General features: G+C 36.9%; 1 protein-coding gene across 2 annotated transcripts in view; it reads left to right on the top strand.

Moving 5' to 3' along the window:
* The window catches only part of LCA5 (lebercilin LCA5), a 47,918-nt gene that overhangs the window by 12,299 nt on the left and 18,347 nt on the right, over positions 1–17,272 (top strand). For both annotated transcript variants that reach the window (XM_059701126.1, XM_059701127.1), the window contains exons 2-3: positions 8,779–9,162; positions 13,936–14,465. In XM_059701126.1, the coding sequence (XP_059557109.1) occupies positions 8,967–9,162; positions 13,936–14,465 (726 nt within the window). In that variant the 5' untranslated portion in view covers positions 8,779–8,966. The remainder of the gene's footprint in view (positions 1–8,778; positions 9,163–13,935; positions 14,466–17,272) is intronic.

The following is a 17,272-nucleotide window of genomic DNA, read 5'->3' on the forward strand; positions in this document are numbered from 1 at the left end:
GAGCTTGCTGTGTCAGCATTTTGAAAAACCCTAACTTAACTCTGGTGCCGTGTCACATATAGAAATTTTTTGATATTTGCAACCATAGTAAAACAAAGATTTACATTTTTGATATTTATTTTATATATTTAAATGTCATTTAACAAAGAAAAATCAATTAAAAAAATGAGTTCGCTTGTCACCTCTGACACATGTGTCATAGGTTCGCCATCATTGCATCTAGTCCATCCTTTTTTTCTAGACAATTTTTATTTTTATTAAATCTTTATTGTTGAAAGTATTACATATATCCACTTTTTTCTCCTATTGACCTCTTCTAGCCTGCCCTTGCCCCTCACCCCAGGCCTAGACAATTTTTAAATGTGTAAATATTTTCTTTCATGACTGCAGGCCAGTTTACACATTTTTAAAATATTAGTGTTTAGCTGAAACCGGTTTGGCTCAGTGGATAGAGCATCGATCGGCCTGTGGATTGAAAGATCCCAGGTTCGATTCCGGTCAAGGGCATGTACCTGGGTTGCGGCTGATTGATGTTTCTCTCTCATCGATGTTTCTGACTCTCTGTCTCTCTCCCTTCCTCTCTGTGGAAAATCAATAAAATATATTTAAAATAAAATAAAATAAAATAAAATATTAGTGTTTAATGGAATTGCTGATTTCATATCCAATAACTAATTATAATAAATAATTAGATTGATTGCCACACACTAAATACACTACAAAGTAAAATCTAAATTTGTTTGCTTACTTTCAAAAAATATTTTTTACTAAGAAATATTTCAAACATACAGAAGTAGATATGTTACAGTAGTGAAGCCATGTGTCTCTGTCACCTAGTTTACATATCTATTAACTCACTAGTGGCCCAGTGCACAAAATTCATGCACATTACCAGGGAATTAGAGGAAATATTATAATATTGCTATTTGCCCTTTCTCTATAATAGAAATGTCAGAGATGAAAGAAAATTAGTAAAATGTATATGAAAATCTTCCACCTGTCAGAGTCTGGGGCACACCGTGGGACCGAGTCAAGTCCCCGCCCACACACGCCTTGAAATCCCACAAGACCCAGACCTGGCTGGCCCCACCACCATTGGGCGAGATCCAGACCTGGCTGGCCCCATGCCTGTCAAGCCCCACCTGGTGAGGGGGGGGGGGGGGCGGGTGCAGCCTCAGGTCCCCTGGCCCGGTGCTGGGCTGGGGGTGCAGCCTCAGGTCCCCCAGCCTGGCGCCAGGCAGGGGACACAGCCTCAGGTCCCCCGGTGCATGCCAGGTCGGGGGCACAAACTAAGGTCCCCCAGCCCGGTGCCGTGGCAGGGGGCGTGGCCTCAGGTCCCCCACCAGCCCAGCACCAGAGTGGGGGGGGTACAGCCTGAGGTCCCCCAGCCCGGCACTGGGGTGGGGGGGCATGGACTGAGGTACCCCATCAAGCCCTGCCAGGCACAGGGCGCAGCCTCAAGGTCCCCCTCCACAGCGCCATGCAGCCTCAGGTCCCTGCTGATCACTCATTACGGCTCATTATGGGAGTCCGCCTCCACTGCGGGCCCAGCCATTTTGTGATGGCGTGAGGATTATTTTGCATATTGCCTCTTTATTAGATAGGATAGCCAATCTTATTTCAACCCTACCTTTACCTACTTCCCCCTAGGTTATTTTGAAACAAACCTCAGACGTTATATAATTTTATCTGTAAATATCTCAATATAAATTCTCTAAAAGAAAAAGATTCTTTTTTTTTTGTTAATCCTCACTGAGGATATTTTTCCATTGATTTTTAGAGAGAGTGAAAGGGAGGGGGAGAGACAGAGAGAGAAATATCAATGTGTGGTTGCCTCCTCCACAGGCCCCAGGGATTGAGCCTGCAACGGAGGTACATGCACTTGAATAGAATCAAACCCAGGACCCTTCAGTCCACAGGCCGAAACACTATCCACTGAGCTAAACCAGGTAGGGCAGATAGGGATTCTTATAAAAATTAAGCATAATATCATTATCTCACCTAAAGCAATAGTAGTTCCTTAACATCATTAAATGTCCATTCATTGTTTAAATTTTCTCTATTATCGTATAATTTTATTTTCTTTATAGCTTGTTTGCATATAATTTGTTTCTGAAAATTAAAATTCCCATGTTTAACTCTATATTGAAGTAAGGTTCATAGGTTATAAGTGCCTGTTCCCTTTCTTAATATGTAGATAACCCTCTGTCTCTTCTTTTTCTGCTCGCATTAAAGAAACTGGTTTTTCCTAATAGAATTTGCCACAGTCTGGATTTTGTTACCTTGTATTTTTTGTAAAATGTCATTTACATTTAGAAATGTTATCAGAATCAGATTTAGTTTTTCCTTGTAGGGAAGCAGATTACTTCAGAGGTCTCATTATCTTCTACTGGATGCACACAGTATCTATTGTTTCTATTCTGTGGTGTTAGCAGCCATTAGTGATCATTATTTCATTAGTGGGTGCAAAAATGACAATATTTTAATTTTGTCATTCTAGTATTTTTTTTCATTTGTTAGAATAATTCTGTAAAGAAATACTTCCTATTAAAGCTATTACTATTTTGAGATACAATTTGTAACAAAATAGGCAACATATATGTTTGATTTTTTTTTTCTCTTTATTGTATCAATTGTCAGGTGAATAAGTTGGTTCCCTAGCATCTTCCAAGGCTAATTAGTTTTTTTTAAGTATTCTATGGCCTCATGGATTTAAATATATCTGATATATTTTAATTCTTTGCTGATATAATTCTTATTGATGGTGAAACTGTTTCATCTTTTCCTATTATGAGCTTCTTCAAGTTGGCTCTTGAGCCCTTTTGTCACTCCATCTAGTGTCTGATAGTTTCCTTGCTTTCTAGTATAACCACATTTTTAGATTTGTAGATTCATCTTATATGTTTCTTCCCTCAAATGTGGAATAAGATATTTTACTAGGATCACTTGTTTCTTTTAAAGGGAAATAGTATTTAAACACTACATCTGGGTGCTAGGAATGTTCGTTGCAATTCGTTTATTCCTTATTTTAGGATTTTGTCAATGAACAGAGCTAGGAGATAGTTTTTCTTAATATAAAATCCATCATAATCCATACTTACGCTTCTAATTCAAATTTGGACTACAGAGTTTTTAAAATCCCTTATTATTTTATTATTTTATATTTGTTTCTGCCTATGTTAAAAATGTAATTTCTGAAAATTATAATTTCCACGTTTAAGTCTATAAAAGTTATAATGAAATCTAGCTCCTATCCCTAAACTCTTCTTTCTCTCTTCTCCTAAAGCTGTTTGTTTAATCAGCTAACCAGCAGTAAATGTGGCTTTTTAGTTTTTAATTAATTGAGATTTAACTAAATTAAAAATTAGTTCCTCAGTCGCACTTGCCACATTTTACGTGTTCAGTAGTTACTTGTGGCCAGCTGCTATATTAGACAGCATAGATTACAGAACATTTCCATTCTTGCTGAGAGTTCTGTTGGACAGCCCTGCTCTAGAGACCCCTCCCTTTTTAAAATCAGGTGTTTATTTTATTCTTGTGTTGTTAAAAATACAAATGACAAATGCTGGCAAGGATGCGGAGAAAAAGGAACTCTTGTGCACTGCTGGTGGGAATGCAGGCTGGTGCAGCCACTGTGGAGAACAGTATGGAGTGTCCTCAAAAAGTTAAAAATGGAACTCCCATTTGACCCAGTGATCCCACTTCTAGGAATCTTTCTCAAGAAACTAGAAATACCAATCAGAAAGGATATATGCACTCCTATGTTCATAGCAGCACAATTCACCATAGCTAAGATTTGGAAACAGCCTAAGTGCCCATCAGCAGATGAATGGATTAAAAAACAGTGGTACATCTACACAATGGAATACTACACTGCTGTAAAAAAGAAAAAATTCTTACCATTTGCAAAGCATGGATGGCACTGGAAAGCATTATGCTAAGTGAAATAAGTCAGTCAGAGAAAGATAAATATCACATAATCTCACTCATTTGTAAAATATAATGAACAACATAAACTGATGAACAAAAACAGATCCAGAGACAGAGAAGCATCAATCAGACCATCAAACCTCAGAGGGAAAGTAAGGGAGGGTGAGGGTATGGGGGAGAGTTCAACCAAAGGACTTGTATGCATGCATATAAGCCTAACCAATGGACACAGACACCACAGGGGTGAGGGCATGAGTGGGGGTGGGGGACATTGGGGGGATGAAGACACATTGGGGGGGTATGTAATACCTTAATAAAAAAAAAACTGTTGAATTAGCAAATAGATGAATGTAAGAGTAAATTAATTTGATTCTTTAAAAAAATAAAATAATATATAAGAAGTTATATCCTATATAACAAAATGGTATTATGCAAATTGACCATCATGCCCTTGCACAAGATGGCTGCCCCCATGTGGTCAGAGATGGACACCACAAGATGGCCAGCAGGAGAGGGCAGTTAGGGATGATCAGGCCTGCAGGGGAGAGAGGGCATTTTGGGGAGACCAGGCCTACAGGGGAGGGCAGTTGGGGGGGAACCAGGCCTGTAGGGGAGGGCAGTTAGGCGTCAATCAGGCTGGCAGGGGTGTGGTTACGGGTGATCAGGCTGGCAGGCAGAGTGGTTAGGGGCAATCAAGCAGGCACACAGGCAAGTGGTTGGGAGTCAGTCCCAGATTGTGAGAGGAATGTCCGACTGCCAGTTTAGGCCTGGTCCCTGGGATCAGGCCTAAACCAGCAGTTGGACATCCCCCAAAGGGTCCCAGATTGGAGAGGGTGCAGGCTGGGCTGAGTGACACCCCCCACCACCACCCACTGCACGAATTTTGTGCACCAGGCCTTGTGTGTGTGTGTGTGTGTGTGTGTGCATGTGCACACACACACACACACACACACACTGGCCAGATTATTATGAGCACCTGACATTTGTAGGCAATTTAGCTATAATTTTGCACTGAAGTTGCTAGAGAGCCAGACCATTATAAATAGGGAAACACGTTGTTTACCACTACAGTAGAAATTATTTTTTTTCTGAAGATATGGGTAAACAATGCAATTTAGCAGCTTTTGAATGTGGGATATACACACACACACACACACACACACACACACACACACACACACACACACACACACACACACACACTCTGAGTGGCCAGATTATTATGACCACCTGATGTTTGCAGGCAAATTAGCCGTACACTGCATTGTATGGGATATGGAAGCTGAAGGCCTATTTGAACACCTTTGCTGTCTGCAGTTACCAAGATAAAATGTTTCCAGTTCGCTCTGGAACACAAGGATTGGACAGTCGAGCATTGGAAAAAAGTCATGTGGTCCAATGAATCACATTTCCAGTTGCATCATGCAGATGGCAGAGTGAGAATCTGGTGGAAACAGCATGAAAGCATGCACCCCACATGCATGAGTACAACCCTTCAAGCTGGTGGGGCAGTGTTATGGTTTGGGGCATGTTTTCCTGGCATGATTTGGGCCCTTTAATTTGTGTGGAACAACGTCTGAGTAACACAACATACCTAAGTATCGTCGCTGATCAACTTCATCCTATCATGTTGATGGCGTATCCCAATGGAGGTGGCTTCTTCCAATAAGACAATGCGCCATGCCACGGTGCTCATATTGTGCAGGAGTGGTTTCAGGAACATGAGGGAGACTTTACCTTGCTTAGGTGGCTCCCACAATCACCAGATCTCAATCCGATAGAGCATTTGTGGGACGAAGTTAAAAGAGCCATCAGGCAGCTGGTTCCACAACCATCAAATCTCACAGAACTGGGCAGTGCTATTCATCAGGCATGGTGTCAGATTCCTCGCATCACCTTTCAACATCTCGTGGAGTCAATGCCAAGAAGAATCACTGCACTATTGAAGGCAAAAGGTGGCCCAACGAAGTACAGATGGGGTGGTCATAATAATCTGGCCAGTCATAATAATATATATCCAATGTTCAAAGGCTGTTAAATCGTATTGTTTACCCATATCTTCAGAAAAAAAATCACTTCTAATGTGGTAAACAACCTGCTTCCCTATTTATAATGGTCTGGCCCTCTAGCAACTTCAGCGTGAAATTATAGCTAATTTGCCTACAAATGTCAGGTGGTCATAATAATCTATATATATTGGTAAATGGTAATATATTTTACATGCTTTTCTCCATATTCTTTTTCTTAGTATGTCCTGAAGATCACTCCAGATTGCAGAGAATATACAAAGATAATCCTCATTCCTTAAGTAGCTTCATAATACTGTACTTTGTGTGGATGGTTAAATATATGTAGCCAATTCCTTATTGATGGTCATTTTGATTGTTTTAGTCCTTAAGCACTGCAGTAGTGCTGCAATGAATAGTTGTAGTGCTGTCTAATGTATGTCTTTTTTCACATATTATTAGAACCACTATATTTTTAACACTAATTTCCTCAGTGGGATTTTTGTTTCTTGTAATTATTAAAAAACTAGTAGCCCTGCGCATGAATCCGTGTGCCAGTAGCTCACTGCCACCCTCCTGTAGCTCCCCACCACCCTCCCTCCCCATGCCTCCCTCCCTCATAGCTTGCTGCCCTTCCCCCTCCTCTAGCTCTCCACTGCCTGCTTGTAGCTCGCTGCCCCACCCTTCTGCTGATCCATGATCCGGTCATTATGTGGTCGGTCATTATGTAATGACCATTTGCATATTACATCTTTATTATATAGAAAATACTAATTATAAAAAATCGAATTTCATTTTATTAAAAAATAAAAATATATTAAGAGAGAGGTGAAATCATCTAAAATTTATGTTGCCCAGACAGACAATATTTTGGTGTATATGTGTACCCTTTGCTTTGAAAATATTTTTCAGTTCCTGAGTTCAGATCGAATACTATTTATTCAGTGAATATGTTGAGATCCTATTGTATATACCTGTTTAAGTTTTTCTTTGCCATAATAGTATAAACATTTGCTTGTTAACACAAACTTTTTGTAAACATTTCTAACAGCTGCATGATATTATGCTGTATTGATTTTTACAATATTGTTCTTTTTAAAATTTTATTTCTCATCACCATTTAGCCACTCTATGCACTCTTCTACCTCTACCCACCCCTCTTCTCCACCCTGCACCATCACTACACTGTTGTCCATGTCCATGAGTTCTCTCTCTCTCTCTCTCTCTTCCCCCCCCCCTCAATCTCACTACCCCCTTCAACCCCACTCAGAGCTGTCTGCCTGGTCTCTATCAATGTAAGTCTGTCTGTTTTGCTTGGTAATTAAGTTTGTTCATTAAATTCCACAATGAGTGAAACCGTATGATACTTGTCTTTTTCTGACTGGCTTATTTCACTTAGCATAATATTCTCCAGGTCCATCCATGCTGTCACCAAGGATAAAATTCTCTTCCTTTTTATGGCAGGGTAGTATTCCATTGTGTAAATGTACCACAGCTTTTTTATCCACTCATCTACTGATGGATCTACTGGGCTGCTTCTAGATCTTAGCTATTTTAAATACACTGCAGTGAACTTAGGGGTACACATGTTCTTTGGAATGAGTGTTTCGGGTTTCTTTGGCTTAATTCCCAAAAGTGGAGTCACTGGATCATAAGATAGTTCCATTTTAATTTTTTTGAGTTAACTCGACAGTGGCTACACCAATCTGCATTCCCACCAACAGTGTACAAGAGTGACCGCATCTCCACTTCTTCACGAGTACTGTTGTTTGTTGATTCATTGATGATAGCCATTCTGACATGTGTGTACAATATTGTTCTTAATTATAGTACAGTGGTTAGACATTTAAGTTGATTCCTTTTTTTTTTTTTTAAATCCCAACCCAAGTATATATTTTTATTGATTTGAAAGAAGAATGGGGAGAGAGAGAAACATCAAACCCTCAACCTTTTGGTACACACGTGAAATGCTCCAACCAACTGAAAAGCCCTGCCAGGGGCTCCCCCACCCCCTTTTTAATGTATTTCATTAAACATTTCACATAACTTTTCCCCTATTTTTAGGGTTATTGGTATCTGGGAATAAAATTATTGGATCTAAGGTTAAAAGCATAATTAAAGTTTTATCTTGCCAACATTTTTCCAAAAAATTCTGTGGATTTTGATAGCAGCATGAAGTGTTGTTTTGAAAAATCTTTGATAATTTGATAGGTTTAAAAAGGTATTTGAGGTGGAATATTTTTATGTGCCTATCATTTGGATTGCCTGATATGGGTCTTAACATGTTTTTGCCCATTTAACTTTTGGGCTCCTATTTTTCTAATAAGGTGGTATGAGTATTTTCTTATGTGTTAATAATGGTGACCATTTTTCTGTCATGTTGCAAATGTTTTTCAAGTGTTTTAATTTGATTAACATTTACATACTTCAGTTTTACATTTTTATGTAGTCAGTTTTGGATATTTTTCCTGGTTATTAGTAGGCTTGTTCTTTACTACCCCTCCAAAGAAAATGACTGGTTATTTGATCATTATTCACCTCATAAAAATCATTTGCATTTAGTACAAATCTTAATATTCAGGGGGGTCAAATACAATTAAATATTTATCCAGAAGCAATTATATGTCAGGCATTTTACATGTTCTCTATCATGAGTATGACAGTTTGTTTTTTCTTCAAATGCTGTAAATACCTATGTGTGAAAATATAGATGATTATATTATAGCCTCTTGAAAACTGTAAGTAGTATATTATTTTGCTTTTAGTATCTATCATGGTAATTAACTATAAAAGTGTATTTCACAAAATATAATGAGTTTTCCTCCCCCTTCCTTAATTGTAGGGGAAAAAGTGTTTCTTCTGGTTGCTAATGTGAATTGTGGACTACAGATACATAGAGAAAGCAGATTGCACAGACGTGAATATTTTCACCAGGATCTAAAGACTAAAAATTTCTCTTCAGGCTTGTCATGGATTTTTCTGGACAAAGGAGTCTGTGAAATTATGTGAATAGAGACTTTTTTCAAAATCATGGGGGAAAGAGAAAGAAGTCCAGACACTGACCAAGAAAATAAGGCAGACAAACACCATTACTATTATTGTTCATCTGATTTTGAAACTACACCACAGTCTTCTGGCCGGTCATCGCTGGTCAATCCCTCCTTACATAGTAGTAAGAAAAAAAATTCTAAAAGACAGTTTTCAGATAGTGAAGTCCTTCACCAAGGTAAGCATTTTGTAAGAGAGTCCAGTAGACCTAGAAGACTCATTTTAAGGACTTAAAGAAAGCTTGCATGAATAAAACTCTTCTATTAATATGTTTATTAATATATGCATGGAAATGGGCTGTTTACAGTTTGAATAGATTACATTTTTGTAAATTTATATAAATGTTGCTTATGGCACTGTATTAGCTTTTGTTATATTCAAAGTCATATACAGAAGAAAGAACCATAATTAAGGCTCTTCATTTTGTTTTCTTCCTAAATAAATGCTTATTTTGGAGTTTTAGAGGTACTATAAAGGCAAAAGAAAATCAAAATGTTTGTACTTTTGTCTTCAGTTTTAAGAAGTTGTGAAAAGCATCCATATAAAGTGGTTAAGAGGCATTTTAGATTTGAGTAAAATTACTTCCCTGGGTAATACAGTGCTATTGCAAAAGTTCAGACTTGAGACCACCATTCAGTTTTCTATTAAACTGTGTTATAATGGAAACAAGATTAATAATTATAAATAAGTTTTCTTATTAAAGTGTTACTAGTCTGGAACTAGTATTAATACACATTTGACTAGATAATATTATAAAAACTCTTCATTTTAATAAATCCCTGGTCAAGAAACCCCCAATGTATACTTAGTAACAAAATGTGTAAGGACTACAAGTACACCAGAAGAAATGAGCCAAGTGAGGTGGTTATAGTCTGTGCTAATAAATGCAGCACAGATGTAACAGCAGTAGCTTAGAATGGTGAGAATTGAGATTGCAAGGCAAGGAGTGGTGACATTGGAATCTGAAAAGGAAAACGGTAGCCAGGTCATGAAACACCTTGAATCCTATGCAATATATTGATTCTGTGGGAGAATAGCCATTGAAAAGATTTAGGCAGGGGTATAATTAAAATTACCTATATAAATTTTTACTTTGAAAAAATAATATTTGCTTTTTAAAAGCAGTAAGAACACATGTTTCTTTCAAAAACAACCCTTTCATGGACCCCAGATTTAGCTTTTCAGGGATGTTCATACTTTTAACAATTGGGTGCTCACCCATCCTGCGTTCTTTCCCTTCCTCCCTCCTTCCCTTGTTTTTTTTCCTTCTGCAGGATTTTGTTCTCTTCTTTTAGCTGTCTCAGTGTGTGCCTCCTTGTTTTGATTTTGTGGTTGAGATCATTATCTGATATTAAACTTTTGCTCTACATAATTAAGAAAAAACAGACCTTAGGGCTGAACCTTGAGAAATGTGTATTTATTCCCAAGAAATAACTTATATACCTAAGGAATTATTGGTAGGAGTATTTGGATTGTTCAGTCCTCCCCCTGAGTGTTTGGAGGCCACCCAATTAAGGAGTCGGAACTTCTTAAGCCTTATTTGAGAAGATAATTGAGAAAAAGCTGTGAAAAAGTTCTAACATCACCTATAAAAATTTCAATTATTGCCTTCCCTCTGACTTGCACAGTTTTCTACTTTGCATTGTCTTCTGAATTAAAATCTGTGGTAGTTTAATTACATTAGATCTAACAATAGGACTAAACTTATACCTACCCTTAAACACTAAGTTCATTTCCTTTGGTTAACGTTGCAATCACCAGTGTAGACTAAACTAAGAAAAGAACAAATATGATTAAAACAGTTTCTCGGCCCTGGCAGGAGTGGCTCAATGTAGAGCATTGGACCCATGCACCAAAGGGTCACGGGTCCGATTCCTGGTCAAGGGCATGTACCTAAACTACAGCATTTTGAACACTTGAATTTTGGGTTTGCATGTTTTTGGGTGTTTTGTTTTGTTTTTTAATTTACTTTTATTGACTTCAGAGAGGAAGGGAGAGAGAGAGAGAGAGAGAGAGAGAGAGAGAGAGAGAGAGAAAGAAACATCAATGATGAGAAAGAATCATTGATTGGCTGCCTCCTGCACAGCCCCTACTGAGGATCAAGCCTGCAACCCCCGCATGTGCCCTTTACTAGAATGGAACCCAGGACCTTCAGTCCTCGGGCTAACTCGCTATCCACTGAGCCAAACTGGGTAGGGCTGGGTTTGCATGTTTGATAGCAATTCTTTCCTTTCTCCTTTTTCAGCATATTTTATTATTTTAAAACCAGAGGCCTGTTGCACGAAGAGATTCGTGCAATAGGCCTTTCTTCCCCTGGCTGCCAGCACCGGTTTTTTTCCGGCACCCGGGACCCAGGCCTTTGGTCTGGCTGCAGCGAGGCTTCAGGCTTCAGTCTTCACTCTTCACTCTGCACCTGTGTATGCAAATTAATTGCCATCTTTGTTGGGTTAATTTGCATAGTCGCTCTGTTTGGTGGGCATAGCGGAGTGACACCAATTTGCATGTTTCTCTTTTATTAGTGTAGATATAAAACTGCTCTATCAAAAGTTGGATGTATAATGATAAAATGTAATAATAGTTTAGGACATGCATGTTTGTGTATTACACATTTATTCTACTTCTTGCTTTTATCAGTAAAATATATTGGGATTTTGGTAGATACATAGTTTACCCTTATTATATGTTTTTGCAATGTCATATTTTATTTTTAACTCCTGGACGAAGAAAAAAAGCATTTCCTCACCCTTTTTTTGGTGGTGACTTACGGGGCAGATGAAGAATGATATGGGAGTCAGTCAGATTCTCAGACCTATTAATACTACATTTGATCTTGGTAGTTTCAAAAATGAAAATAAAAAAGGTAGATGAAAGCTGGTATATTTTACTTCAGGTTAAGTATACTTTTGCTAATCACTTTGTAGTCATACAAATAGAATATGCTAAAAGTAAATGTTCAGATATTTAGTATGTCAAAAGTTGGTTGTAGAAGCCCTTTCCATCTGACTGAATACTTGAAGTAAAATGTTAGTACAAAGTTTTTATCCTGATTTTTACATAGGCTTCAACTTTGAAATAAAACAAGTTTCTATTTATAGGAAATCTTGTTTGCTGAGCAATATAACGTTATACATAAAAACCAGAGATCTGGAATTATTAAAGTTCATCTTTTGTACAACCATTTTTATGTATAAAGTTTCTGTCCTTCCAAGAGCTGAGTACATATTCCATAATAGCGGATAGACACCAACAGTCTGTTAACTTGGTATGTTAGAAAAGCAAGAACCTTGAAATGATGGACTCTCCAATTTAAAATTGGAGCATTGCTGTCCAATGGAAATAGAATGCAAGTCACAAATGCAAGCCATACATATAATTGTATATTGTCTAATAACCCACCTTTTAGAAAAGGTGAACTTAATTTTAATATATTTTATTTAACCCAGCCTATCCAAAATACAGTTAATATAAAACATTGTGTGTGAAATATTCTATATTCTTTTCAAAGGCAGAAGTGGCTTAATTCCAGACTACATTTCACAGCTATGGCATATTTCAGTTTGTACCACCCATATTTCCCATTTCTCAGTAGCCGCATGTGGCTAGTGACTACAATATTGTATAGTTTCGAAATTGCAAGTAGCTTTTCCTTTATTTCTTTTTATCACCACTTCCTTTGATGTATTTAAGCATTATTATAGCTGGAATCCCAAATTAGTATGTATGCAAACACTTTCTTTATAATCTTTTTAATGAAACTTTATAATGATAAATTGTAAGTGCTACTTGTTAATCTTTGCTTTACATAATGGAATCAATTCTTCCTGGCTGGTGAGATGGGTAAGGAAAGGTTGGATTTTCTAGGCGGTTTTTGTTGTTTTTTTACTCTGGAATGCATTTTCTTCTTGAAAAAATGCAGTCGCCTTGGAGATTAAAGTTCATTATTTTTAACTGTGACAAATATCCAGAGCCTCTTTAAAAGGGAAGGTGTTCTGTATAAGGAGGCCTAAGTTTAGTGAACTTTTATAAAAATAACATTACAGATTTCTCTGATGGGATCTCTAATATGTATACTTTACAGATTTCATATCCTTATATTTTTAGAATGTAGTATTTAGTTTTTATCTTGTTCTCAAATTATGTCAGATGTTTTTTATATGAGCATCACACAAAAGAAAGCCCCTGAAAAAACATTTAGAATCACATCTGTACTGCTGAAGTATTTTTTCATTTTCAATCACTAATAAATGGGATAAAGTTCTTATTACTGGCAGAGAATATTTGTGGAGAACTTTGTTTTACAAGCATACTTCATTTAATATTTAAAACAGCATAATTATGTGCTATTATCCTCATTCTGTGGGTGGGGAAAATAGACCTGGGAAGGTTTATTGAACTGACCGAGGAGATATTAGGTGGTAAGTCTTAGTGACAAACCCAAATCTTCTCACTGTTCAACATGTTGTCATCCTCTTCACCAAATAAAAAAGCAGAGTTCTAATTAATTTAGAGACAACTTACATTTTCCTATTTCAAATACCTTGGCACAAATGAACTGAATATCAGTTTTTTCCAGTGTTTATTAGGCACCATGCTAATGCTCATGAAGCCCAGGTTCGAATTTCTGACTTGTCATCATCTTATAAAGTTAAAAATGGTAAATCCTGATATTACCATCCTTTAAATTAATGTCAAACAATTCCTTATAAACTATTGTTATATCATTTTTATGGATCAGAATATTCTTTACCTTTCTTTAAAAGATTCCAAACCTTTATTAATAAAAACGTTATATTAAGAGCTCTAAATAAAATCTGATATTTAATTAAATTTGTAAAATCAGATTTTAGGGAACAAAATAACTAACTAATATCATGGATCCACTTGTTAGAATGAAAAATAATATATTTGGTACAGCTTTTTTCACTTTACAATATTACTATTTATTTTTTAGCCCCTAAGAAACCAAGTCCTAAGGGTCCATCAAACAGAAGGGAAGTCCGAGTGGGGTTTCGCTCCCAGAGCCTGAATAGGGAGCCACTTCGGAAAGATATTGATCTCGTTACAAAACGGGTTCTTTCTGCAAGACTGCTAAAAATCAGTGAATTGCAGAATGAAGTGACTGAACTCCACATCAAGTTAGCTGAGCAGCTAAAAGAAAATAAGGCTTTGAAAAGGCTTCAATACAGACAGGAGAAAGCACTGAATAAGTTTGAAGATACAGAAAATGAAATATCACAACTTATTACTCGTCATAACAATGAGATCACAGCACTCAAAGAACGCTTACGAAAATCTCAGGAGAAAGAACGGGCAACTGAGAAAAAGGTGAAAGATGCAGAAGGTGAACTATTTAAGACAAAATTTTCCTTAAAGAAACTGAAAATGATCTCTGAAGCTAGACACCTACCTGAGCGAGATGATTTGGCAAAGAAACTAGTTGCAGCAGAGTTAAAATTAGATGACACTGAGAGAAAAATTAAGGTAAAATTTCTACAGCTTCTAACTATGTTGTATTATTTTTCATTGGCTATTTAATGTGCTCTATTAAGATTACTTATTGCAGTTCATCATTTGAAGACTTTTTTAGTATTATCTTCTCAGTAAGAAATTAGGAAAAATTTAACCTTATATATTTAAGAGAAAGATGCAAAAGATTAAGGGCCACATGTTAATAGATGAATTCTGTGGGTCATAGTAATTTTGGGGAAATACAGTATTTGGTTATCTGATTGTTTCTCTAAATTGAAAATACTATGTAATAGCTGTAGTGTATGAAACTGACATTTTGGAGCCATTGTATAAGAAATGCCACATATGTTCTGTTTTTACTCCTCTCAACATTTCTGAAAGACATCTTTTGGGCAGGTGTGCCTCTACTCCCCAAAATGAAAACTGATATGAGAGGTAGGTGGAAGAATGTTGAGTTACTAGTCTGAGAATACAGCAGATCTTTATAAATATTTTTTTTCTTGAAATGAAAAAGGAAAATGGTACTATCCCATCACTGTTACACAGGGAACTTAGACTAGAGGCCCGATGCACGAAATTCATGCAAGAGTAGGCCTTCCTTCCCCTTGGCTGCCGGCACCAGCTTCCCTCTAGCACCCAGAACCTGGGCTTCCCTCTGGCCACCTGCAGGCACCCAGGACCTGGGCGTCCCTCGCAACCCTGGCTTCGTCCGGAAGGATGGAAGGAAGTCCAGTCTAATTAGCATATTATGCTTATATTATTATAGATGCCACCTTCTAGAAATAACATATTAAACAGAGTCCCTGAGTTAGGACTTAGAATTGCTAAGAATTGCCACACAGTTTGGAAAACAAAGGTAAGGAAAAGGTATGGGAATAATGCCTGCTGAGAGAGCTGTCTGAGGAAGGACAAGTCAGAACTGTAAATGAATTAACTTTTTGCAATGTATTTAATACATGACTGAAAGGGTATTTTTTAAAATCATAAATGGAAGTTAGATTTTGTCAAATGCCTTTCTGCATCTATTAATATCATATAATTTTTAAGCTTCAGTTCATGTGGTGCAACACATTAATTGATTTGAGGATTCTGAATCAGTCTTGTATCCTGGGAATAAATCTCACTTGATCTAGGTGTATGACATTTTTAATGACTTGCTCAGTTTTGTTTGCTAATACTTTGTTGAGGATATTTGCATCTATGTTCATCAGAGAAATTGACATAATTTTCTTTTTTGTGGTTTTGGTGTTAGGGTAATGCTGGCTTCATAAAATGAGTTTGGAAGCCTTCCCTCATCTTCACTTTTTGGAGTAGTTTGAGAAGGATATGTATTAATTTCCCTTTGGACCTTTGGTAAAAATTCTCCTGTGAAGCCATCTGATCCAGGGCTTTTTATGTTGGGAGTTTGTATATTAAGGATTTGATTTTGATAGTGGTTATTGGCCTATTCAGATTACCTGTTTCTTCCTGATTCAGCCTTTGAACACTGTATGTTTTGAGGAATTTGTTCATTTCATCTAGGTCAAGTAGGTCAAACTTGCAGCTCTCGAGTTTGACATGCTTGATCTAGGTTGTAAAATTTGTTGGCAGATAATTGTTTCCTATTCCTTATAGTCTTTTGTATTTCTGTGATATCAGTTGTCACTTCTCCTATTTTATTTCTGATTTTATTTATTTGGCCCCTCATTTTTCTTGATTAATCTGGGTAAAGTTTGTCAAATTTGTTTGTTTTGGGAGAACCAATACTAGGTTTTCTTGATTTTTTTTTTTTACTCTATTTTGTTATTTCCAATCTGATTTTTTTTAATGTATTTTATTGATTTTTTTTACAGAGTGGAAGGGAGGGGGATAGAGAATTAGAAACATTGATGAGAGAGAAACATCGATCAGCTGCCTCCTGCACACCGCTATTGGGTATGTACCCGCAACCAAGTACATGCCCTTGACCGGAATCAAACCTGGGACCCCTGAGTTCGCAGGCCGATGCTCTATCCACTGAGCCAAACCAGTCAGGGATCCAATCTGATTTTTATTATTTCCTTCCACTACTCATTTTGGGCAAAGTTTGTTCTTTTTCTAATTCCTTTAGGTGTAAGGTTAGATTGTTTGAGATTTTTTTTTTCTTGAGGTAGATGTGTCTTGCTGCATATTTCCTTCTTAGAACTATTTTAGCTATGTCCTATACATTTTGGGTCATTATGTTTTCATTTTCATTGTCTCAAGGTATTTTTGGTTCTTCCTTGATCTTGTTACTAAACCATTCTTTGTTTAGTATCATGTTATTCAGTTCCATGTGTTTAGTGTATTTTTCAGTTTTTTCCTTATACTTGATTTTTAATTTCATACCATTATGATCAGAGAAGATGTTTAATATGATTTAAATCTTCTTAAATATTGACATTTGTTTTGTGGCCTAACATGTAGTCTAGCCTTGAAAATGCACTTGAAAAGAATGTATATTCTGCTGCTTTGGGGTGAAATGTTTAAAAGTATCAATTAAGTTCATATGGTCGAATGTATCATTTAAGATGACTCTTTGTTGTTGATTTTCTGTCTAGATAATCTACCCATTGAAATCAGTGGGGTGTTCAGGTCCCCTACTGTGACTATTGTTGATCTCTCCCTTTACGTCCCTCAATATTTGCTTTATATACAGGGTGTCCCCCCAAAATGTGTACACACTTAACAGTTGATAGTGCAGTTGATGTTTCTTTTCAGACTTAACCCATTGAAATTAATAATTATTCTAAGTGTGTATACATTTTTTTGGGACATCCTGTATTTAGGTGCTTCTATGTTGGGTGTGTAGATGTTTACAA

Source organism: Myotis daubentonii, chromosome 6, assembly GCF_963259705.1.
Source record: "Myotis daubentonii chromosome 6, mMyoDau2.1, whole genome shotgun sequence".
NCBI lineage: Eukaryota > Metazoa > Chordata > Mammalia > Chiroptera > Vespertilionidae > Myotis > Myotis daubentonii.